The sequence below is a fragment of the Notolepis coatsorum genome, assembly GCF_963971535.1.
Source record: "Notolepis coatsorum genome assembly, chromosome: 6".
NCBI lineage: Eukaryota > Metazoa > Chordata > Actinopteri > Aulopiformes > Paralepididae > Notolepis > Notolepis coatsorum.
The window spans coordinates 70988446-71015223 of NC_140170.1; the positions used below are offsets into that span (position 1 = coordinate 70988446).

The following is a 26778-nucleotide window of genomic DNA, read 5'->3' on the forward strand; positions in this document are numbered from 1 at the left end:
CAGTACTAACCACTGAACCCAGGACCTTCTCACTGTGAGGCAACAGTACTAACCACTGAACCCAGGACCTTCTCACTGTGAGGCAACAGTACTAACCACTGCACCCAGGACCTTCTCACTGTGAGGCAACAGTACTAACCACTGAACCCAGGACCTTCTCACTGTGAGGCAACAGTACTAACCACTGCACCCAGGACCTTCTCACTGTGAGGCAACAGTACTAACCACTGCACCCAGGACCTTCTCACTGTGAGGCAACAGTACTAACCACTGAACCCAGGACCTTCTCACTGTGAGGCAACAGTACTAACCACTGCACCCAGGACCTTCTCACTGTGAGGCAACAGTACTAACCACTGCACCCAGGACCTTCTCACTGTGAGGCAACAGTACTAACCACTGAACCCAGGACCTTCTCACTGTGAGGCAACAGTACTAACCACTGAACCCAGGACCTTCTCACTGTGAGGCAACAGTACTACTAACCACTGAACCCAGGACCTTCTCATTGTGAGGCAACAGTACTAACCACTGAACACAGGACCTTCTCACTGTGAGGCAACAGTACTAACCACTGAACCCAGGACCTTCTCACTGTGAGGCAACAGTACTACTAACCACTGCACCACGGTGCCCTACCCATGTAGCCACGCTGCAAGACCTCAACTATCAAGAGTGTCCTTGAGAACGACACCGGAAACCACAAACGGCAGGTGGCTCTGACACGCCCCCCCCCCCACCCACTCTGGTGAGTTGCTGACATGTGCTACGGTCTCTGGGGAGAGACATGTGAAGTAACGCACGGCTGCGTGTTCCTACCAGGGCAGCGTGTGCGTAGCTGGTGCTGCCGGGGCCGTTGCGGCTGGGCGGAGCCTGCTGCTGCTGCTGGTGCTGCTGGTGGTGGTGGTGGGAGTTGGTGAAGACCAGACTCTGAGAGGAGGAGGAGGAGGAGGGAGCCTCTCTTCCTCCACCCACAGGCTTCTGCAGCAGAGAGGCCAGGTCCAGACTGATGGGGGGCCGAGAGACATTTCATTAAAATTGATTTCAGCTAAAAAAAAAGAATCGTCATTTTGCCATTAATTGATTGTAAGTGTGAGGTACGACAATGTCAAATGAAAAGTAGAAAATCTATACAGAATTATCACTTCATAAAATGTATTAAATGCTAAGGAAATATTGAAGACAAATCAATGACACTAACTTCACATTTTCTCCCTATTTTTATGGCAATTAATAATAACCTGTACAGCAGGGCTATTCAACTGGCGGCCCGCGGGCCAGATCCGGCCCGCGGGATGATTCTGACCGGCCCGCCAAAGATTACATGATAATAAAAAAGAATAAAAAAAAAAAAAAAAAAAAAAAAAAAATTAATGTTTTTTTTTTTTTTTTTACTTTTTTCTTTTCATGTCAACGTTAACACGCACAATTGAGCCAAAAGTCACTCAATTAATGACAGATTTCATTCATAAATTGAGGGAAAACTTTGCAAGTCGATTTGATGAATTTGACATGTCCAGAGAATTGATGCATTTTGTGAGCAACCCATTTGCCAATGTAGCTGCTATTTCCACAAAAGGACAAGAGTTCCTTGCATCACTTCACATTGATGAAGGTCTCCTGCAACTTGAAATAATTGACATGCAAGCATCATCTGCTCTGAAGCAGGCACTTGAGAATGAATCCACCACAACATTTTGGATAAAGTGTATTCATGTCAAGACATTCCCCAAAATAAAAACGCTGGCAATATCTGTGCTAACAATGTTTGGCTCAACATACACCTGTGAATCCAGTTTCTCTCACATGAATGCCATTAAAACAAGCAACGTGCCTCCTTGACAAATGAGCATTTGCATCACTGTTTGCGGGTAGCCCTCACTTCCTATGAACCCTCTTTCTCTGCCATTGCCCAGTCAAAGAAGTGCAATCGCTCTCATTAGATGTGTGTATGTAGGCTAGGCCTGTCTGCCCCCCACCCCCCTGATGTTTGAGAGTTAAGAGTGGACAATAAGTGCTAATAAGATGCTGTGATTTGCTGTTGTTGCACAGACATGAAGCACTTTTTCATAAGCTCAGCTGCACTATAAATGTGTTTTTTTGTTCAAGTGTTGATGTTAGAATGTTCAGATGCACATCATGCACTTGTTTGTTTTTTATTTTATTTGTATATTGAAATGTTGAAGAGGAGATGTTGCAGTTGTTGCACAGTCATAAATTAAGCACTTTCTGCAGGAGATGTTGCAGATGTGGCACATAAATGAAGCACTTTTTTTTTTTTAAAGTATACTACTTTTGCAATGTAGTTAAATAAAAGTTGTGAAAATGTGGTTGCGTGTTGTGTCAAGTGTACATATATTCATAGCACAGGGAGGCGCCGTGGCAGTCCGGCCCCTGGCCCCTTGGGTTTCTGACAATGTGGCCCCCTGAACAATTTAGTTGAATAGCCCTGCTGTACAGCTACATTAAAGCATACAGTGCTTCCCTCTTAATCTTAACTCATTCAGCGCCAAACACGTAATATTACGTGTTTCCTCGCCAACGTTTGAGTGCCAAACACGTAATAATATATATTTTAGATCCTTTGATATTTTTCCTCTGATCCCCATTCTAAATCATCATCCGGATCATTCTAGCCGTACCTGGCTCGTTTGCCTATGTTGGAATTGCAATGCCGATCGAATATCACCAGGTGGCAGTATCGCCTACCTTTGAACTGGAATGGCTTGGTGTTGATACACGTTTTCCTTTTTTGGTAAGGGCTCCTCCTGCTTGAACAGAGATTCACATCGATCGCCTCGAAATTCCGTTGCCGAAGCGCATTTCCCATCGAAACGTGTATAGACATATACACTGGTAATCGCAATGGCGATACGATCACTTGGAATTATTCTTTTTGGAATACCTTCTGGCTAAGGTAAGGTATATTTTATGTCTGTTGAACCTGAAACATGTTTTTCTAACAATCACAGTTTTGTGTTGTAAAACATGCTCGGCAAACACGATCACAGTTTTGAGTTAAATCGAAGCCTGGTTATGGCCATGCTGGCCTGCACCAGAACTAAAACTGGAATTAAAATCAGGGAAAGAAGTGGAACCCCCAGCCGTTATAGGGAAAACACGAGCAGCCTTGTCTGTAGCCGTACAGTGAGAATAGACACCCGTCCTAAAATGATGTAACCCATGATGTATAGCCGAGAACAGATTGTGGCTTTTTGCTAGTTACCCCAGCAGAAGAATTCAGCAATAATTGGAGGCCGATGGATGTTATAAAAAGAACAATTATTATAATTATAGAGTCGCTGAATTTCTCTCCCTTGCTAGTTCTTTCCAGCTCACGCACCTTGGCTGAAAGAGCGAGTGGCAACAGGTTCTCTGGTTATCGGGTGCTCCTTACCTTTGCCCAGGAGTGATGTGGTTCTCAGCAGGAGGAGCGCAGGAGGAGGTGAACACTTTGGTCTCTGAGAGCTGAGGGGCAGACAGCAGTAAAGGTGGCTTCAGTACAGGCAATGGCCACTTAGATTCAAATTTAGAAATTCAAATTCAAATTTCTTTCCGACGACCCTATTGTCCAGTGAAATTATGTTTTTCAAAAAGGGTAAAAATTGTGAATCTCATCTAGAAATAGATTTATTGTTTTTATTCACAGGCATGATAGATTATTTTATTTATCAAAGGGATATCATTTCAACCGTTTACTGTAGTCAAATGAAAGAAAAACAATGATAAATCACAAGATATTGCAGTATCAATCAAATCACCCTAACTAAGGTATCACGGAACAGAACAATAATTGTTGTAATACTATATCTCCCGTATCTAGGGCTGACCTTCGATTTTTTTTGGAATCCAAAGCTTCGGGGCAGAGATTCTATTTTAATTCGAAGCTTCGAAATAATTTTTTTTTTTCTTTTTTAAATAAAGAAATTTGAAGTATTCTTTTTTAATGCTGTGGGACTTGTACAGCACTTTGTTCAACTTTGTCAGTGCTGTAAAGTTTAAACCTTTTTAAATCTTAGACAAACTAAACACTTTGCTTTCATGAAATATTGTAAGCCGTCATTTGAGGCTTTAAAAAAGCAGCACAATGAACACAAATCTGTCAGTGCAGAGTCCGGCCTCATCTTAAAGGGGAACTATTTTACTATTTCTTTCACTATTTGGGCAATTTTACACAATTCCTGTGAGTTTATGGAACACATCTGTACGTTTTCTTTTCCAAAAAATGCATTGTTTTGTATTTTTAATCAAGTACTCAAAAACAGCATTTTTCTACCTCAAAATTGTACGCCGTTTTGAGGCTGGGCTCCGCCCATACTCGGAATGCGATTTGAGTGACAGAGAGAGAAAGAGAGCGAGAGACACATTGACGTGCAGGGGCCAAGCGGTCTCTCTTAATGAGTAATACAGGTGGCTGGCAGTTGGCTACAAGCATAGATGCATAGCTGGCAGTTGGCTACAAACATAGATGCATAGCTGGCAGTTGGCTACAAGCATAGATGCATAGCTGGCAGTTGGCTACAAGCATAGATGCATAGCTGGCAGTTGGCAGTTGGCTACAAGCATAGATGCATAGCTGGCAGTTGGCAGTTGGCTACAAGCATAGATGGGGCGGGCATTATTATGCAGATGAGAAACCTCTGACATCACAGATACGCTAAATTTCAGATGACTCACTTGAGTGAGGGACAATATTGTGAGATGAGAATTGGAAGAATGCGCCAAATTGAGAATTAGAGACATAGATCCTATTACAACACTTTGACTGCCGGAAAACGCTTAAAAGCGTCATTCCCGGCCATGCTCAAGTTGCCGGAGGACGCTTTACAGCGTCCTTATATCAATATTTCATAAATCTGCGATCGGATTCATATTTCCCCTCCGCTGGCCTGAGATCCACCAGGAGGACCCACTGAGCTCTCTGGCGGTTCAGGAGCGCCATCTGGTGGCCGATCGGCGCAATCGCCAAACAGGAAGTGCTATGGAGGTTGTGCTGGTCGGCCGTATTACTTCCGGGCACTCTGTTTGGCTACTGGGACTCGATCTCGACACAATACATAGCGATCGATTGCCAATAACTCGATAAACAACATGAAATGGACCCGATATTTCTACATACCATAATAGGTAAATGACTGTTCCACGCTCATCGCCCAACGGCGCGAGGAGGATACGGTAAGATTCAGTGTTATTTTTGATCGTATTCCATATAAACGGTTATGATGAACATATCACCCACACTAGATGAATGATATAACGCTGCCCACGGAATTATAAACGATCCCCCGCCCATCCGGTCATCATCAGATCATACGTAGATCATTCTAGAAGTACGTCCAATTGAAATTTTTTATATCGCCCCGATTGCCATCAAACTGTATTTCATCATCAATATAATGCATTTGGGGCTATATATCACGTTCTGGAGAAAGCTGCAGAAAGAGATGAAAACATACTTATACATTAGACCATACTTTACTATGAATATGTGAATGAAAAAGTTTAACGTTGCTACACAATGAACAATACATATAGGACTTTGAATGGGCCCTAATAATGGCAATGTAGCAATAGAATTTAAAAAGTTATAGCCCTGCAAAGAAGGGGAATTTCTCCATAGACAAATAGCGCTGGCAATCCACAGTCATTTTCCGGATTTCTGGCCGGCACCCATAGTGTTAATATAAGTCCACATAGCTAGAAAATTATGCTAAACACTGGAAAAGGCCATTTATAAGATAGTTCCCCTTTAAATAACAAACAGCATTGCTTGTTGTAATTAACAAAGAGAGGCAGAGTTGATTGTGTAAAAAAAATAAAAAATAAAATAAAAAAAACGTTTTTTTTTTTACATACCGGTAATCGAATTTTATTTTCATATTCGAATCCCATGCCCATCGAACGAAGCTTCGAAGTATTTAAGACAGCCCTACCAGTATCGTGATAATACTGTTATCTGCAGCTCCGTCTACTCCCACCCCAAGATAATCAGAAGTACACAGTTCCTTTACTTAAGTAAAAGTAGAAATACCCTGATAAATGAGTACTCTGGTCAAAGTAAAAGTACTCCATTCAAATTAATAATAATAATAATAATAATAAATTCAATTTGTACCGCACTTTACATTTGTAAAAATCTCAAAGTGCTACAGGAGATAAAAAAAAAAAGTTAAATGAATAAAACAATTAGAATGAATAAAACAACCAATGAAATGGAAGAACATAAAAAATAAAATAGATTAAAATAATGAAAAAAGTGAAAAATAAAAGTAAAAGAAAAATTCAGGCAAAAGCCTTGTTAAAAAGAAATTTTGTATGCCCCTTTTAAAAGCCTCGACGGATTGTGGTGCTCTCAGGTGGATGGGGAGAGCATTCCACAGTCTTTAGTTAAATTCTATTTAAGTAAAAGTAGAGAGGTATTTGCAATTGAATGTACTTAAGTATCTAAAGTAAAAGTACCGTACTTTTCGGACTATAAGCCGCGGCTTTTTCCCCCATTTTTCGACCCTGCGGCTTATATAACGGTGCGGCTTATATGTGACTCGACGTGACCAAACTCGAAAGTGTAAACATCTAAATATTGCTTTTTTGACTGCATTGAAATGTTATTTATCTGTTCCCTTATTTGCTAAACTTAATACAACTTGTAAATGAGTTAATGCTTGTTATTTGTCCGACAGTATTGTGTCCCAATGCTAATTACATATGGTAATTAACATTAAAACACCTGCGGCTTATAGTCCAGTGCGGCTTATATATGTACACATCATTCAATTTAGCTGCTGCGGTTTATAGTCAGGTGCGGCTTATAGTGCGAAAAGTACGGTATTCATTCTACATGACGTTTGTGTATTCCAATGCTTGGGAGCGTTCAAACCTCCATCCACTGACATCTAAATGTTGTGTTAAAGTGGTATGTGGTCCAGTTATGCTGCTCTGATTAAAGGTTATGTTAAAGTGGTATGTGGTCCAGTTATGCTGCTCTGATTAAAGGTTATGTTAAAGTGGTATGTGGTCCAGTTATGCTGCTCTGATTACGTCCTCTTGAAGTTGACAGGCTTCAAATGTGAAAGTACATAATCTTCATACATTTCCCCCATGTTTTCTATGCAAAATCCTTTTCTTCAAAGTAACTAGTAACTGATGGGTTCAGATAAATGTAGTGGAGTAAAAAGTACAATATCTCCTTTGAAATGTAGTAGAGTAAAAGTACAAAGTTCCCTAAAATGAAAGTAGCTCGAGATTGTACTTAAGTACAGTACTTGAGTAAAACATACTTAAGTTACTTTCCACCACTGGATATACGTTGTCATTTTAACACAACTTCACCCCATGTCATTTTGCAACACATTCTTATGTTATGCAGGGTTCCCACATGTATTGCAAAATGAAATTCAATGACTTTCAAGTACCTTTCTAAGCACTATTTTCCATTTTAAAAGGGCATTTAAAAGGATACAATTCACTTTTAAATGCTGTTTTTTATTGAGAAGAAAATCGGATCCACCAATTTCCGACAATTAGTTACACTTTAGATAAAAGAAATAAGATTTCTTGATTCAGAACTATTTTATCATGGATGAACAAAACTTTCAATGTGAATGGTTGATTTGAATTTCAAGGACTTTTTAAGCACCTTGTTAAAAAATGGGGTTGGGATAGGAGAAAATTCGGAAAAAGGAGGGGAAGAAAGATAATAAAAAAAGATTGTAAAAAAATTGGGTTTACGGAATTCCAGGCCTTGACTTTTTTTTTTTAATCAAGCACTTTAAGCACTTCAAGGACCTTGTGCGAACCCTGGTTATGTGTTTAGCCACAATTAATACATCTGTTGTCAGAGTGCAGGAACCAGTCTCAGTGCCTTGATCCAACTCACACTGACGTCCTCGCTCCAGTCCTCAGCCGCCCAGTCCTCCAAGGTACTCCTCCAGGCAACTAGGACACAACCAGAACAGGGTCAAAGGTCAAAATACAGGTGGGGAGTCAGTGACAATGGGAGAAAACGGGCTATGATGCGGGTTGCCGCACAACACAAGACGAAACACATTACATCAGGATTAAAAGATTGAAATTGAAAGATATCGGTGTTGCGATATGATGTGCAATATTGATTTAGTAGATTTTAGTTTATGGTTTTAAATGAATAAAGAACCCAGCTGTAAAAGTGACCTTTTTTAATTCAGTATCATTCTCGGGTAGCATCTTAATGATCACCCAAGTTATGAGCAATAATGAAAGTGTATAAATCTAACATACAGTATGTTATATTACCAGAATTGTAAAGGATAGGCAAAAAATAAGCATGTGCTTCAGCCTATTCCTTTTTTCGGTCATTGAGTTTGTGTGTGTGAGCTTAATTTGAATATGTACATTTGTGATTTTTTTCCTTTTGTAAGTCCACACAGGTGTGTTTTTGATTTGTTGTAAACAAAGACAGAAAATAAACTATTCATTCATGTATATGTTTCTATGGCACTGTCAGGCAGCCATGTCCCGCCTCAAAATGGTCCAGCACTCTGCAGCTAGGTTCCTTACCGGCACCAGAAAGAGAGAGCACATCACACCAGTCCTAGCCTCCCTACACTGGCTCCCAGTCCCACGTAGAATAGACTTCAAAATCCTCCTCCTCACCTTTAAGGCACTATCGGGTGCAGCACCCCTATACATCACCGAGCTCATCACCCCCTACGCAGCACCCAGGTCACTAAGATCCTCCAACCAGGCTCGGCTGGTCCCCCCCCGCACCAGACTCAAAAAGAGAGGCGATCGCTCCTTCAAAGCCGTGGCCCCCAAGCTATGGAACCAGCTTCCCCTGGAGATCCGATCTGCCCCCTCGCTGGAGACATTTAAGGCCTGTCTAAAAACCCACTTCTATTCCCTGGCCTTCAATAAACCCTGATTCTCCCACACCCTAACTCACACACTCCCATGTAATTTTATCCTGCCCCCTCCCTCTTGTATCTCTTCTTATGCTCCTCTGTCCCCTGTGTGCTACTGTACTTTGTGTTCCCCTATCCGTGTGTTGTCCTACTGTCCTATTCTCTGAATGTACTGTCTTGTCCTGCTGTGCCTTTTTGTATTTGTGTATTTTATATTAGGACATTGATTTTAAGCTTTGATTGTACAGCACTTTGGTTGGCTCTTGTGCTTTTAAATGTGCTATATAAATAAATTACTTGACTTGACTTGACTTGTTTGGTATGTAAGTTGACATTTGTATCTACATTGTACATGTACATTGTTCAGTCATTCTATTGTGTCTGTACACAGTTGTGTACATTAACTACACGTACACATGCAAACAGTACAGTGTTAACCCATTAATGTCCACCGTGGAATTTCAATTTCCTTTACAGGACTTAAAAGTACTAGCTGAGCACAGATGTTTCTAATCTGTCAACATATAAGTATAAGTTTCCTTTTTGTATCCATTTGTATGGGTTTACCCCATTAATGACTAATGGGTCCTTTCCTTAACACTTTCACTACAGAAGGTTAACCTTTCACTACCACACTACAGTGGTAGTGAAAGGGTTAACCATCAGTAGTGTGGTTGTGAAAGGGTTAACCCTTTGTCGTGTGACAGTGAAAGGGTTAACATTCTGTATTGTCGCAGTGAAAGGGTTAACCCTTTGGTAGTGTGGTAGTGAAAGGGTTAACATAGTAAATCTAGTGGCTAGTCACTGTCTGCTGCTCCATGTGTAAAGAACACCTCACATCTCAACGAGGTCACCACTGTGCGCTTCTCACCTGTCCCATCTGTGCTGTTGTTGGCCCCCGTCTCCCACATGTCTGTCTGCGTGTTCCCTGAACCAGCCTCTGTGGCGTAGTCCGCTGGGTTGAAGGTCCTGGGGACGGGTAGAGGAGAGGGACAGGCAGAGGGACAGGCAGAGGGTCAGAGAGATTCATACAATTACACACACTTTCCATTTCAGAATTACATACTTTTTCCAGAGCTTAAATTTCTCGACCAGATCGGAATATTCCAGAAGGGTGATCGATCAAACGTGCGTGTGTGTGAGAGTGACTTGGACGATCACTCTGGAGCGGAGGATTTAACCACCGAAACCTGCATGGACGTATATCCTGGTCTATGTGTTGAGACCATCTCTTGTACTCTTTCAAGCCGTCTTAGTGGAATTAGTGGTATTTAAGACCCGAAACTATTAAAATAAATTGTTCATACTTTTCCAGATCTGCTGCGGAATAACACTGAACTGCTCTAGAGAGAATGCAGACGTGACTGCAGACTGACCGGGTCGACCCGCTTCCTAAATCACTTAACAATGTGTTCCCAATAGGGGAGAAAGACCGGTCGTGTATATATACAGCCCTGTCCTACATTATATTCGATTGTACTTTTATTTTAATTTAGTTTATACATTCTATTTTATTCCAGTTTAATTGTCTGTTAACCCTTTCACTGCCACACGACAGAAGGTTAACCCTTTACTATCACACAGCCGACGGTCGTGTGGCAGTGAAAGGGTTAACCTTCTGTGTATTGTCGCGGTGAAAGGGTTAACCGTTTTGGTAGTGCTTAATGTTGCACCCAAAACTACCAAAACAAATTCCTTGTATGTGCAAACTTGGCAATAAAGACCTTTCTGATTTCTGATTCTATGGTGGTTCTCTTAGACCAGAGGCTGTACAAATCTATAGAGACCTTTTCAAACATGACATTTTAACATAAACATTCTAAATGGGTATATAAAGTGTATTTATACGTGTGTGTGTGTGTGTGTGTGTGTGTGTGTGTGTGTGTGTGTGTGTGTGTGTGTGTGTGTGTGTGTGTGTGTGTGTGTGTGTTCTGCTGCCGTACCCCATGCCCTGGGCGGAGAACCTGCTCCCGGCCGGTGCTCTGCCTCTGCCTCGACTGCCGGCTCCTGTAGAGAGAGACACGCCGAGGTCAGAGACAACCACTGAGCCCCTCGCTTCTACTACATGCAGAGTGGGCCGAGTAGAGCGGGTACCTCCGTCCGTCCACCCACCTCGCCCCGCTCCACCTCCTCTGGCCCGGCGGCCTCGGTCGGCGGACCCCCTGTCCACCGGGGCCACCTCCACGCCGTTCTCCTCGGGACGCCCTGCACACAAGAGAGAGAGACACACAGAGAGAGAGACACACAGAGAGAGAGAGACACACACAGAGAGAGACAGACAGAAAGAGAGAGAGAGAGAGACACACACATTCATACATGGTTACCTACACATTTCCCATTTCATATATAAAATATATATACTATGCCATCAAATCAACTCAATCGATTCATTGACATCAAAAAAAAAAGTTCCATATTTTGCAACAATGACCGAGTATAGCTATACATTATCCCGCTTATTACAGGGCTAACTTACTAACAATATACGTAATTCATTTTACACCATCGACAAGACGAGATCAAATGCAGACGCAGTTGTTCTGTTGCTCCTCTGCCATCGCCGGCAGGTGTGTGGACTTGATTGCACCTGATGTAGTGCAGCTGTGCATAATGGTAAAGCTTAGCTTTCGTGACTGCGATCAAAATGCTTGTTTGTGATTGGTCAATAGAGCTCTGTTGCCCCTAACAGCGGTCATTATTGCGCGTTACCCGTAGCAGCGGTGAATTATCGAGAAATAATTGACCCGTTAGGGGCAACCGAGCGCTATTGACCAATCACAATCAAGCATGTTGGCGAATGTTAAAATGCCATGTAATAAAGGCTAATAATACTAATACTTTGTAACATAGACTGACTATTATAGGCTAATAATAATATTACTAATACTTGGTGGCGTACAGACTGACTATTATAGGTTAATAATATGACTAATACTTTGTAACACAGACCGACTATTATAGGCTAATAATATTGCTAATACTTTGTAACACAGACCGACTATTATAGGTTAATAATATTACTAATACTTGGTAACACAGACTGACTATTATAGGCTAATAATATTACTAATACTTGGTAACACAGACCGACTATTATAGGCTAATAATATTACTAATACTTGGTAACACAGACCGACTATTATAGGCTAATAATATTACTAATACTTGGTAACACAGACTGACTATTATAGGCTAATAATATTACTAATACTTGGTAACACAGACTGACTCGAGGTAATTGATGTTGTGCTTAAATTTCAAACTTTTTTCAAGCTTTGTCATAATGCTTTGCGTTTTTCCATACTCTTTTTTCACAGGACTCCCGTCATAGATATGCTCATTAAAACACTAGAGAAAGCCAGGCCTGGGTGTCTTACCCTGTCGACTGCGGCTGGCCCCCTTGCCCCGGCGGGTGGCGGCCCCGCGGCCCTTGCTGCCCTCCCTTTCTCCTTTCTTCTCCCGGTTCTCCTTGTTCTCCTTGCTCTCCGATGGTCCCTCTTTCACCAGCGGCTTCTTCTTCCCCACTGTCTCCCAAGAGGTCTAAAGAGAGGGGGGGAGGGAGGGAAGGAGGGAGAGATTCAGTACAAACGGATCAAATACTTACAATCTATCTATATTATTAGTAGTGGTTAATTTTAGGAATAATATATATATAGCGCAAATGACCTTTTGTAAACTCAAGCACTTTCGAGGTAAAAGTAAAACGCAGTACTTTCAAGTACATTCCAGAACATGACCATTGGGAAAAAAAACTCTTGATTGATCTCAATTTCTCTTATTTTATTTGTTTTTATGAACAAACCAGACTAAGAAAAAAAAGAATTTATTATACTTTATATGTATAGCACATGCATGAGTCTGGTCTCCTTTGAAAGGTAACATTCTTACACAAGAAAAATCATCATGCGATTAAATGCATACATTTTTTTTTACTTTGAATTCTTTCTGTAGTTAATTAATCTAAATTAATGCGATAAAGTCCCAGCTCTAATTATTAGTAAATATGTAAACCTACAAGTCATAGGCTATGTTCTGTTCACATGGAAATAAGGGCAAATTCACAATAGCTGCAACCTTTTTGCGATAGGCCAGTCCCATTATTACCACGCCCCCCTTTTAGCCAATTGGCATGCCATGAACACACACACACTTGACCTCCATGCCTCGAGACCTTCAGCCTCCTAGGGCGAAACCTCTGGGGAAATGTTTGTGGACCAACGACCAACAGAGTTGCTGGTCTACAGAATATGAAATGCATACTTGACAAGTATCAATTATAGTCATTGGGTAGAGCTACTACTACCAGAGGACACTATAGTCATTAGGTAGGTAGAGCTACTACTACCTGAGGACACTATAGTCATTGGGTAGAGCTACTACTACCTGAGGACACTATAGTCATTAGGTAAGTAGAGCTACTACTACCTGAGGACACTATAGTCATTGGGTAAGTAGAGCTACTACTACCTGAGGACACTATAGTCATTAGGTAAGTAGAGCTACTACTACCTGAGGACACTATAGTCATTAGGTAGGTAGAGCTACTACTACCTGAGGACACTATAGTCATTAGTTAAGTAGAGCTACTACTACCAGAGGACACTATAGTCATTAGGTAAGTAGAGATATTACTACCTGAGGACACTATAGTCATTAGGTAAGTAGAGCTACTACTACCTGAGGACACTATAGTCATTAGGTAAGTAGAGCTACTACTACCTGAGGACACTATAGTCATTAGGTAAGTAGAGCTACTACTACCAGAGGACACTATAGTCATTAGGTAAGTAGAGATATTACTACCTGAGGACACTATAGTCATTAGGTAAGTAGAGATATTACTACCTGAGGACACTATAGTCATTAGGTAAGTAGAGCTACTACTACTACCTGAGGACACTATAGTCATTAGGTAAGTAGAGCTACTACTACCTGAGGACACTATAGTCATTAGGTAAGTAGAGCTACTACTACTACTACCTGAGGACACTATAGTCATTAGGTAAGTAGAGCTACTACTACCTGAGGACACTATAGTCATTAGGTAAGTAGAGCTACTACTACCTGAGGACACTATAGTCATTAGGTAAGTAGAGCTACTACTACCTGAGGACACTATAGTCATTAGGTAAGTAGAGATATTACTACCTGAGGACACTATAGTCATTAGGTAAGTAGAGCTACTACTACCTGAGGACACTATAGTCATTAGGTAAGTAGAGCTACTACTACCTGAGGACACTATAGTCATTAGGTAGAGCTACTACTACCTGAGGACACTATAGTCATTAGGTAAGTAGAGCTACTACTACCTGAGGACACTATAGTCATTGGGTAAGTAGAGCTACTACTACCTGAGGACACTATAGTCATTAGGTAGGTAGAGCTACTACTACTACCTGAGGACACTATAGTCATTAGGTAGGTAGAGCTACTACTACCTGAGGACACTATAGTCATTAGTTAAGTAGAGCTACTACTACCAGAGGACACTATAGTCATTAGGTAAGTAGAGATATTACTACCTGAGGACACTATAGTCATTAGGTAAGTAGAGCTACTACTACCTGAGGACACTATAGTCATTAGGTAAGTAGAGCTACTACTACCAGAAGACACTATAGTCATTAGGTAAGTAGAGATATTACTACCTGAGGACACTATAGTCATTAGGTAAGTAGAGATATTACTACCTGAGGACACTATAGTCATTAGGTAAGTAGAGCTACTACTACCTGAGGACACTATAGTCATTAGGTAGAGCTACTACTACCTGAGGACACTATAGTCATTAGGTAAGTAGAGATATTACTACCTGAGGACACTATAGTCATTAGGTAAGTAGAGCTACTACTACCTGAGGAATAGTCATTAGGTAAGTAGAGCTATTACTACCCGAGGACACTATAGTCATTAGGTAAGTAGAGATATTACTACCTGAGGACACTATAGTCATTAGGTAAGTAGAGCTACTACTACCTGAGGACACTATAGTCATTAGGTAAGTAGAGCTACTACTACCTGAGGACACTATAGTCATTAGGTAAGTAGAGCTACTACTACTACTACCTGAGGACACTATAGTCATTAGGTAAGTAGAGCTACTACTACCTGAGGACACTATAGTCATTAGGTAAGTAGAGCTACTACTACCTGAGGACACTATAGTCATTAGGTAAGTAGAGCTACTACTACCTGAGGACACTATAGTCATTAGGTAGAGCTACTACTACCTGAGGACACTATAGTCATTAGGTAAGTAGAGATATTACTACCTGAGGACACTATAGTCATTAGGTAAGTAGAGCTACTACTACCTGAGGAATAGTCATTAGGTAAGTAGAGCTATTACTACCCGAGGACACTATAGTCATTAGGTAAGTAGAGATATTACTACCTGAGGACACTATAGTCATTAGGTAAGTAGAGCTACTACTACCTGAGGACACTATAGTCATTAGGTAAGTAGAGCTACTACTACCTGAGGACACTATAGTCATTAGGTAAGTAGAGCTACTACTACTACTACCTGAGGACACTATAGTCATTAGGTAAGTAGAGCTACTACTACCTGAGGACACTATAGTCATTAGGTAAGTAGAGCTACTACTACCTGAGGACACTATAGTCATTAGGTAAGTAGAGATATTACTACCTGAGGACACTATAGTCATTAGGTAAGTAGAGCTACTACTACCTGAGGACACTATAGTCATTAGGTAAGTAGAGCTACTACTACCTGAGGACACTATAGTCATTAGGTAGAGCTACTACTACCTGAGGACACTATAGTCATTAGGTAAGTAGAGCTACTACTACCTGAGGACACTATAGTCATTGGGTAAGTAGAGCTACTACTACCTGAGGACACTATAGTCATTAGAGTAGAGTAAGGAAGTTCCAAGTCAGCCAGAAGATCCTTAAGAACTTCTACTCATGTACAATAGAGAGCATCTTGACCGGCAACATCACCTCCTGGTTTGGGAATAGCACTGCAAAAGACCAAAGCAGACTACAAAGAGTGACACGTTCAGCCGAACGCACAATTGGAGGGGGGCTCCCCACCCTCCAGAACATTTACTACAAGCGTTGCAAGGGCAAGGCTAAGAGAATCATTAAAGACTCCAGTCACCCGAACAACTGCCTCTTCGAACTGCTGCGGTCAGGCAAGCGATACAGGAGTCTCAAGGCGAGCACAGAAAGACTCAGAAGTAGCTTCTATCCCCAGGCCATCAGGCTGCTAAACGAACAATGAATGAACACTACACAACAACAACCACCAAACGCACATAGCACACACATCCACACGCACACACTCACTTTAAACAAACACACTGTAGCACCCACTCCACACACTTTATAGCACACACCCACTTTAAACAAACACACTGTAGCACCCACTCCCCACACTTTATATTTATGGATGAAGGATTGCACTACAACTCGTACACCTTACTGTAAATTGTACCTAAAATTGTACCTCATCCCATTTCTGCTTTGCACTAGATAGTACTGTACATTAGTACACTGCATAGTATTGTGTATTGTATATTATATGGTAACTCAGAACATTGTACATATGTCTATACCGAACACTGTGACCTCATTTTCTTCTTCTAAATTCATGCTATATTATGTTATTATGTTATTTGATACTATCTTGTCTAGCACAGTCTCTGGAGCGTAACAGTAAGAAGCATTTTGTATGAAAGTATTCTGTACTTCTGTATGACAACTATTAAAGAACTTGAACTTGAACTTGAACTTGAACTTAGGTAGGTAGAGCTACTACTACTACCTGAGGACACTATAGTCATTAGGTAGGTAGAGCTACTACTACCTGAGGACACTATAGTCATTAGTTAAGTAGAGCTACTACTACCAGAGGACACTAGTCATTAGGTAAGTAGAGATATTACTACCTGAGGACACTATAGTCATTAGGTAAGTAGAGCTACTACTACCTGAGGACACTATAGTCATTAGGTAAGTAGAGCTACTACTACCAGAAGACACTATAGTCATTAGGTAAGTAGAGATATTACTACCTGAGGACACTATAGTCATTAGGTAAGTAGAGATATTACTACCTGAGGACACTATAGTCATTAGGTAAGTAGAGCTACTACTACCTGAGGACACTATAGTCATTAGGTAGAGCTACTACTACCTGAGGACACTATAGTCATTAGGTAAGTAGAGATATTACTACCTGAGGACACTATAGTCATTAGGTAAGTAGAGCTACTACTACCTGAGGACACTATAGTCATTAGGTAAGTAGAGCTATTACTACCCGAGGACACTATAGTCATTAGGTAAGTAGAGATATTACTACCTGAGGACACTATAGTCATTAGGTAAGTAGAGCTACTACTACCTGAGGACACTATAGTCATTAGGTAAGTAGAGCTACTACTACCTGAGGACACTATAGTCATTAGGTAGAGCTACTACTACTACTACCTGAGGACACTATAGTCATTAGGTAGAGCTACTACTACTACTACCTGAGGACACTATGGTCATTAGGTAAGTAGAGCTACTACTACCTGAGGACACTATAGTCATTAGGTAAGTAGAGCTACTACTACCTGAGGACACTATAGTCATTAGGTAGAGCTACTACTACCTGAGGACACTATAGTCATTAGGTAAGTAGAGCTACTACTACCTGAGGACACTATAGTCATTAGGTAAGTAGAGCTACTACTACCTGAGGACACTATAGTCATTAGGTAAGTAGAGCTACTACTACCTGAGGACACTATAGTCATTAGGTAGAGCTACTACTACCTGAGGACACTATAGTCATTAGGTAAGTAGAGCTACTACTACCTGAGGACACTATAGTCATTAGGTAAGTAGAGCTACTACTACCTGAGGACACTATAGTCATTAGGTAAGTAGAGCTACTACTACCTGAGGACACTATAGTCATTAGGTAAGTAGAGCTACTACTACCTGAGGACACTATAGTCATTAGGTAAGTAGAGCTACTACTACCTGAGGACACTATAGTCATTAGGTAAGTAGAGCTACTACTACCAGAAGACACTATAGTCATTAGGTAAGTAGAGATATTACTACCTGAGGACACTATAGTCATTAGGTAAGTAGAGATATTACTACCTGAGGACACTATAGTCATTAGGTAAGTAGAGATATTACTACCTGAGGACACTATAGTCATTAGGTAAGTAGAGCTACTACTACCAGAGGACACTATAGTCATTAGGTAAGTAGAGCTACTACTACCTGAGGACACTATAGTCATTAGGTAAGTAGAGATATTACTACCTGAGGACACTATAGTCATTAGGTAAGTAGAGCTACTACTACCTGAGGACACTATAGTCATTAGGTAGAGCTACTACTACCTGAGGACACTATAGTCATTAGGTAAGTAGAGCTACTACTACCTGAGGACACTATAGTCATTAGGTAAGTAGAGCTACTACTACCTGAGGACACTATAGTCATTAGGTAAGTAGAGCTACTACTACCTGAGGACACTATAGTCATTAGGTAAGTAGAGCTACTACTACTACCTGAGGACACTATAGTCATTAGGTAAGTAGAGCTACTACTACCTGAGGACACTATAGTCATTAGGTAAGTAGAGCTACTACTACCTGAGGACACTATAGTCATTAGGTAAGTAGAGCTACTACTACTACTACCTGAGGACACTATAGTCATTAGGTAAGTAGAGCTACTACTACCAGAGGACACTATAGTCATTAGGTAAGTAGAGCTACTACTACCTGAGGACACTATAGTCATTAGGTAAGTAGAGCTACTACTACTACTACTACCTGAGGACACTATAGTCATTAGGTAAGTAGAGATATTACTACTACTACCTGAGGACACTATAGTCATTAGGTAAGTAGAGCTACTACTACCTGAGGACACTATAGTCATTAGGTAAGTAGAGCTACTACTACCTGAGGACACTATAGTCATTAGGTAAGTAGAGCTACTACTACCTGAGGACACTATAGTCATTAGGTAAGTAGAGCTACAGTGTTGGGAAAGTTCACTTTCTACATGAACTAGTTCAGTTCACAGTTAAATTTTTTTTAAATGAACTAGTTCAGTTCATAGTTCATAATTCAAAATGTTGAACTAAAGTTCATGGTTTCAAAAATGAACTAATTTAGTTCTTTTTAGTTCTTTTAAAAAAGAAATTTATTATAGATTTTTCACGTACAGTTACTTACATTACAAAAACACACATTGGGACAAGGGGGGGGGTCCTCCAGTTCATCTCTATGCCATCATCCACACCATAAGCAAGCAAAAACAAAACAAAAAGAAAAACAAGCAAAAAGGAAAGCAGACCAAGACAGGCACTGTACAGTATTGCACTTGCCTCGAGCGCATTCACATGTAGACATACATATATTTATATCTATCATATATATATCCTAGGTCTGTCCATACAATGGGGCACTGGGCCTTTAGAAGGATCCGATACATTTCAGCAGGAAAATAGTCTAATAGTGGGGCCCACACCTCCTGAAAGGAAGCGTTGTTGACTCTATGCATTGCACAGTGTCTTTCATGGGGTAGGAGCACACCGAAGATCTCTCTATACCACATTTGTAAAAATGGAGGCTTATCCTTAATCCAGTTTATCAGAATGCATTTCCGGGCTGAAAGTAGAAGTTTATCAAATAGTTTGAATTGTAAACTCTTTTAAATGCATACGCCGACGTGACGTCTAGAGGTAGAGTCTGACTCCGACTGAGCGAGTGCTGCTGCTGCTGCAGCTCTCGGCTTCTGCGGCTCTGCGCGCAGATTCCTGTTCCACTGCTTGTTGTGAGGAGGAGTCTGATGACGTGGCAGGGGGTGACAGGCTGGTTGCCAGATCGGGTGGTTTTACGCATAATTTTTAAGCCTGTTTACAGTGTTTTAACAGAGTTTTCGGCTGAAATGCATTATGAAATATGGCACATCTTTGAACGCCGTTATAATAGAGTGCTGAGAATGAACGCACTTTTGAACTCCGTTACACAGGGCTGAGAATGAACGCGTTCTCAATTACGTTCATTTAGCGGATATACAGTATGTTCAGTTCAAGTTCGCCCAAAATACGAGCGCGTTCATGAACGATCGTTCATTGAACGCGTTCAGGTACATCACTGTAGAGCTACTACTACTACCTGAGGACACTATAGTCATTAGGTAAGTAGAGCTACTATTACCTGAGGACACTATAGTCATTAGGTAAGTAGAGCTACTACTACTACCTGAGGACACTATAGTCATTAGGTAAGTAGAGCTACTACTACTACCTGAGGACACTATAGTCATTAGGTAAGTAGAGCTACTACTACCTGAGGACACTATAGTCATTAGGTAAGTAGAGCTACTACTACCTGAGGACACTATAGTCATTAGGTAAGTAGAGCTACTACTACCTGAGGACACTATAGTCATTAGGTAAGTAGAGCTACTACTAGCCCAGGACAGTGAGGTTCAGAGTCAGATGACACGTTGTCACGGTAGCGACTTTCACACACAGGAGGAAAACCAGACACCTGCTATTTTAGGACTTCCACAAAAGCAAAACAAACAACACGGGCAACTGACAGGCTGGCTGGCTTGACGCCCCCTAACCCCTCCCCCCAAACCATCTGTGCCTGCCAGCCTTCCTCAGAAATGCAGGGATTCTCACTAAGGAATCAGGGCATGCAGACTGAACAACACCCAAGTGTTAGCCAGGAATTTGGTCAGCTATCCTGCGCTGCCTTAACCCTTTCACTACCACACTACAGAAGGCTAACCCTTTACTATCACACTACAGACAGGTTTGTCGTGTGGCAGTGAAAGGGTTAACCTTCTGTATTGTCGCAGTGAACGGGTTAACCGTTTGGTAGTGCGGTAGTGAAATGGTTAAAGGCCCCATGAAGTCAAAATAGATGTTGATGTTATTTTATCACATATCTCTTGCACTGATCGTCACTTATACACCAGTATCAGTCCCAACAATGACAATGAAAAAGTAGTTTTGTGGGTATTAAACCTCCTGCCCAACATAACGTAAACAACAAATGAGTAGACAACATTCTACCACTAACATCATCACTACAGAGAGGCGACAAGGACAGTTGAAGCAGGGAGAGGAGTTAGTAGACCATGGGAGAGGAGTTAGTAGACCATGGGAGGAGTTAGTAGACCATGGGAGAGGAGTTAGTAGACCATGGGAGAGGAGTTAGTAGACCATGGGAGGAGTTAGTAGACCATGGGAGAGGAGTTAGTAGACCATGGGAGGAGTTAGTAGACCATGGGAGAGGAGTTAGTAGACCATGGGAGGAGTTAGTAGACCATGGGAGAGGAGTTAGTAGACCATGGGAGAGGAGTTAATAGACCATGGGAGAGGAGTTAGTAGACCATAGGAGAGGAGTTAGTAGACCATGGGAGAGGAGCTAGTAGACCATGGGAGAGGAGTTAGTAGACCATGGGAGGAGTTAGTAGACCATGAGAGAGGAGTTAGTAGACCATGGGAGAGGAGCTAGTAGACCATGGGAGAGGAGCTAGTAGACCATGGTAGAGGAGCTAGTAGACCATGGGAGAGGAGTTAGTAGACCATGGGAGAGGAGTTAGTAGACCATGAGAGAGGAGCTAGTAGACCATGGGAGAGGAGTTAGTAGACCATGGGAGAGGAGTTAGTAGAGCATGGGAGGAGTTAGTAGACCATGGGAGAGGAGCTAGTAGACCATGGGAGAGGAGTTAGTAGACCATGGGAGAGGAGTTAGTAGACCATGGGAGGAGTTAGTAGACCATGGGAGAGGAGTTAGTAGACCATGGGAGAGGAGTTAGTAGACCATGGGAGGAGTTAGTAGACCATGGGAGAGGAGTTAGTAGACCATGGGAGAGGAGCTAGTAGACCATGGGAGAGGAGCTAGTAGACCATGGGAGGAGTTAGTAGACCATGGGAGAGGAGTTAGTAGACCATGGGAGAGGAGTTAGTAACCATGTGAGGGGTTAGTAGACCATGGGAGGAGTTAGTAGACCATGGGAGAGGAGTTAGTAAATATGGGAGGAGTTAGTAGACCATGGGAGAGGAGCTAGTAGAACATGGGAGAGGAGTTAGTAGACCATGGGAGAGGAGCTAGTAGACCATGGGAGGAGTTAGTAGACCATGGGAGGAGCTAGTAGACCCTGGGAGAGGAGTTAGTAGACCCTGGGAGAGGAGTTAGTAGACCATGGGAGAGGAGTTAGTAGACCCTGGGAGAGGAGTTAGTAGACCATGGGAGAGGAGTTAGTAGACCCTGGGAGAGGAGTTAGTAGACCATGGGAGAGGAGCTAGTAGACCATGGGAGAGGAGCTAGTAGACCATGGGAGAGGAGCTAGTAGACCCTGGGAGAGGAGTTAGTAGACCCTGGGAGAGGAGTTAGTAGACCATGGGAGAGGAGTTAGTAGACCATGGGAGAGGAGTTAGTAGACCCTGGGAGAGGAGTTAGTAGACCATGGGAGAGGAGTTAGTAGACCATGGGAGAGGAGTTAGTAGACCCTGGGAGAGGAGTTAGTAGACCATGGGAGGAGCTAGTAGACCCTGGGAGAGGAGTTAGTAGACCCTGGGAGAGGAGTTAGTAGACCATGGGAGAGGAGCTAGTAGACCATGGGAGGAGTTAGTAGACCATGGGAGGAGCTAGTAGACCCTGGGAGAGGAGTTAGTAGACCCTGGGAGAGGAGTTAGTAGACCATGGGAGAGGAGTTAGTAGACCCTGGGAGAGGAGTTAGTAGACCCTGGGAGAGGAGTTAGTAGACCATGGGAGAGGAGCTAGTAGACCATGGGAGGAGTTAGTAGACCATGGGAGGAGCTAGTAGACCCTGGGAGAGGAGTTAGTAGACCCTGGGAGAGGAGTTAGTAGACCATGGGAGAGGAGCTAGTAGACCATGGGAGAGGAGTTAGTAGACCCTGGGAGAGGAGTTAGTAGACCCTGGGAGAGGAGTTAGTAGACCCTGGGAGAGGAGCTAGTAGACCCTGGGAGAGGAGCTAGTAGACCATGGGAGAGGAGTTAGTAGACCCTGGGAGAGGAGTTAGTAGACCATGGGAGAGGAGTTAGTAGACCCTGGGAGAGGAGTTAGTAGACCATGGGAGAGGAGTTAGTAGACCATGGGAGAGGAGTTAGTAGACCCTGGGAGAGGAGTTAGTAGACCATGGGAGGAGTTAGTAGACCATGGGAGGAGCTAGTAGACCCTGGGAGAGGAGTTAGTAGACCATGGGAGGAGTTAGTAGACCATGGGAGGGGAGTTAGTAGACCCTGGGAGAGGAGTTAGTAGACCCTGGGAGAGGAGTTAGTAGACCCTGGGAGAGGAGTTAGTAGACCATGGGAGGAGTTAGTAGACCCTGGGAGAGGAGCTAGTAGACCATGGGAGGAGCTAGTAGACCCTGGGAGAGGAGTTAGTAGACCATGGGAGAGGAGTTAGTAGACCCTGGGAGAGGAGTTAGTAGACCATGGGAGAGGAGTTAGTAGACCATGGGAGGAGTTAGTAGACCATGGGAGAGGAGTTAGTAGACCCTGGGAGAGGAGTTAGTAGACCCTGGGAGAGAAGTTAGTAGACCATGGGAGAGGAGCTAGTAGACCCTGGGAGAGGAGTTAGTAGACCCTGGGAGAGGAGTTAGTAGACCATGGGAGAGGAGCTAGTAGACCATGGGAGAGGAGTTAGTAGACCCTGGGGGAGGAGTTAGTAGACCCTGGGAGAGGAGTTAGTAGACCCTGGGAGAGGAGCTAGTAGACCCTGGGAGAGGAGCTAGTAGACCATGGGAGAGGAGTTAGTAGACCATGGGAGAGGAGCTAGTAGACCATGGGAGAGGAGCTAGTAGACCCTGGGAGAGGAGTTAGTAGACCCTGGGAGAGGAGTTAGTAGACCATGGGAGAGGAGTTAGTAGACCATGGGAGAGGAGCTAGTAGACCATGGGAGAGGAGTTAGTAGACCCTGGGAGAGGAGTTAGTAGACCATGGGAGGAGTTAGTAGACCCTGGGAGAGGAGTTAGTAGACCATGGGAGAGGAGCTAGTAGACCATGGGAGAGGAGTTAGTAGACCCTGGGAGAGGAGTTAGTAGACCCTGGGGGAGGAGCTAGTAGACCATGGGAGAGGAGCTAGTAGACCATGGCAGAGGAGTTAGTAGACCATGAGAGAGGAGCTAGTAGACCATGGGAGAGGAGCTAGTAGACCATGGTAGAGGAGTTAGTAGACCATGGGAGAGGAGCTAGTAGACCATGGTAGAGGAGTTAGTAGACCATGAGAGAGGAGCTAGTAGACCATGGGAGAGGAGTTAGTAGACCATGGGAGAGGAGTTAGTAGACCATGGGAGGAGTTAGTAACCATGGGAGGGGTTAGTAGACCATGGGAGAGGAGTTAGTAGACCATGGGAGGAGTTAGTAACCATGGGAGGGGTTAGTAGACCATGGGAGGAGTTAGTAGACCATGGGAGAGGAGTTAGTAGACCATGGGAGGAGTTAGTAGACACTGGGAGAGGAGTTAGTAGACCATGGGAGAGGAGCTAGTAGACCATGGGAGGAGTTAGTAGACCATGGGAGAGGAGTTAGTAGAGCATGGGAGGAGTTAGTAGACCATGGGAGAGGAGTTAGTAGACCATGGGAGGAGCTAGTAGACCATGGTAGAGGAGTTAGTAGACCATGGGAGAGGAGCTAGTAGACCATGGTAGAGGAGTTAGTAGACCATGAGAGAGGAGCTAGTAGACCATGGGAGAGGAGTTAGTAGACCATGGGAGAGGAGTTAGTAGACCATGGGAGGAGTTAGTAACCATGGGAGGGGTTAGTAGACCATGGGAGGAGTTAGTAGACCATGGGAGAGGAGTTAGTAGACCATGGGAGGAGCTAGTAGACCATGGTAGAGGAGTTAGTAGACCATGGGAGAGGAGCTAGTAGACCATGGTAGAGGAGTTAGTAGACCATGAGAGAGGAGCTAGTAGACCATGGGAGAGGAGTTAGTAGACCATGGGAGAGGAGTTAGTAGACCATGGGAGGAGTTAGTAACCATGGGAGGGGTTAGTAGACCATGGGAGGAGTTAGTAGACCATGGGAGAGGAGTTAGTAGACCATGGGAGAGGAGTTAGTAGACCCTGGGAGAGGAGTTAGTAGACCATGGGAGAGGAGTTAGTAGACCATGGGAGAGGAGCTAGTAGACCCTGGGAGAGGAGTTAGTAGACCCTGGGAGAGGAGTTAGTAGACCATGGGAGAGGAGTTAGTAGACCCTGGGAGAGGAGTTAGTAGACCATGGGAGAGGAGCTAGTAGACCCTGGGAGAGGAGTTAGTAGACCCTGGGAGAGGAGTTAGTAGACCCTGGGAGAGGAGTTAGTAGACCATGGGAATGGAGTTAGTAGACCCTGGGAGAGGAGTTAGTAGACCATGGGAGAGGAGTTAGTAGACCATTGGAGAGGAGTTAGTAGACCCTGGGAGAGGAGTTAGTAGACCATGGGAGGAGTTAGTAGACCATGGGAGGAGTTAGTAGACCATGGGAGGAGTTAGTAGACCACATCTCTTCCTATAGGGCCCCCGTCTCCAAAAACTAAACCAAACAGGCACAGATAACCAGGAGCTACGCCCTGCCTCTGGGAACAGAATACAACTGGGCTGTGTTCAGCTGACAAAACATTTTGAGGTTCTATTGTCATTGTTACCGTGTGTCTGTTGTACAGTGTACTGTACGTGAAATCCTGTTGTCATGATTACCGTGTGTCTGTTGTACTGTAGGTGATGTTCTGTTGTCATGGTTACTATGTGTGTCTGTTGTACTGTGGGTGAGATCATGTTGTCATGGTTACCATATGTGTCTGATGTACTGTGGAACAGTGTAAGTTGCTGATGTGTCTTTGCACCACTGTCACCAAGACAAATCCCTTTACATTTATTGTATTTGGCTAATAAGGAATGAGTGTTTCTCATTCCAATTTCAGCAATGTCCATCACAATGCGCCGTTGTATCTAAATGTCAAAAGGGGCAGCTTCTCAGGAACATCCTGCTCCCTTTTCAAGTCTTTTCACATCAAGGATGATTTTCCACTCAGATGATGCCTGAGCAGGCAAAGCCGACCCGTCTGGGTAACCTCAGCTACGTGCAGCTACACGTGTTATTAAGCTGCGTTTCCTTCATGAATGGAGCAAGACGCCTCGCTAGGATTTACATCCACTCCTGTCTGCATGTCCTTCAACTGTGGAACCACTGGAACGTCTCAGTTTATGAACCATATCGGTGCAGCGGATAATCCAGGTCTACTTCTACAGCTTGCTCTGCTAAATCAGCACAAGTATTTACATTTCACTTAAAAGCAAGTAAAGAAAATCTCCTGGTTTGGATTTTCTCCTTCCTCTGAGACAGATAGTGTAAAATAGTGTAGTGAGAGAGTAGCCTAATGTGCGTTCTGCCCGGACCAGCCATCCCGTTTGGCCAAATAACAAACATTCTAAATATTTCACCTATAAAACACAAGACTGCTTAGCTTAAACAATCTTGTTGCAACCACGAGATTTGCTGGAAAAGATTATCGATTTTGTTCATACATCAAATCAAATCAAATCAAATTTATTTATAGGGCCCGACAACACACGTTAATGTCCCCATGGGCCGTACAGGTCTTCTTTAAACAAGTCAAGAAGACAACATAACAATAAGTCAAGAACAGAACAAGAACACCATAGGGTCCAAACATTTTTTAGATGAATGCAAATAAATGAAAGAATGCAAGCACTCCCAGACATACCCCACGCGAAGGTAAGGAAAAACTCACTAAAACCTAACAATAGGGAAAAAAAGCTCCACAGGCAATGTGGAGGAGAGAAACCTTAGAAGGGCCGTTCAAGGGGGGATCTCCCTTCTTAGATGTCGGTGATAGTAGTGTTGCAGACGGACAGTTGGT

General features: G+C 43.0%; 1 protein-coding gene across 6 annotated transcripts in view; it reads right to left on the reverse strand.

The window, feature by feature from the left end:
• ubap2a (ubiquitin associated protein 2a) overlaps positions 1-26778 on the reverse strand; it is a 102339-nt gene that overhangs the window by 60111 nt on the left and 15450 nt on the right. For 3 of the 6 annotated variants that reach the window (XM_084316331.1, XM_084316329.1, XM_084316330.1), the window contains exons 5-10: positions 12257-12419; positions 10823-11084; positions 9751-9848; positions 7877-7935; positions 3398-3468; positions 820-1006 (exon numbers count right to left, since the gene is read on the reverse strand). In XM_084316331.1, the coding sequence (XP_084172457.1) occupies positions 820-1006; positions 3398-3468; positions 7877-7935; positions 9751-9848; positions 10823-11084; positions 12257-12419 (840 nt within the window). The remainder of the gene's footprint in view (positions 1-819; positions 1007-3397; positions 3469-7876; positions 7936-9750; positions 9849-10822; positions 11085-12256; positions 12420-26778) is intronic. The other 3 variants (XM_084316334.1, XM_084316333.1, XM_084316332.1) reach the window with 2 other exon arrangements.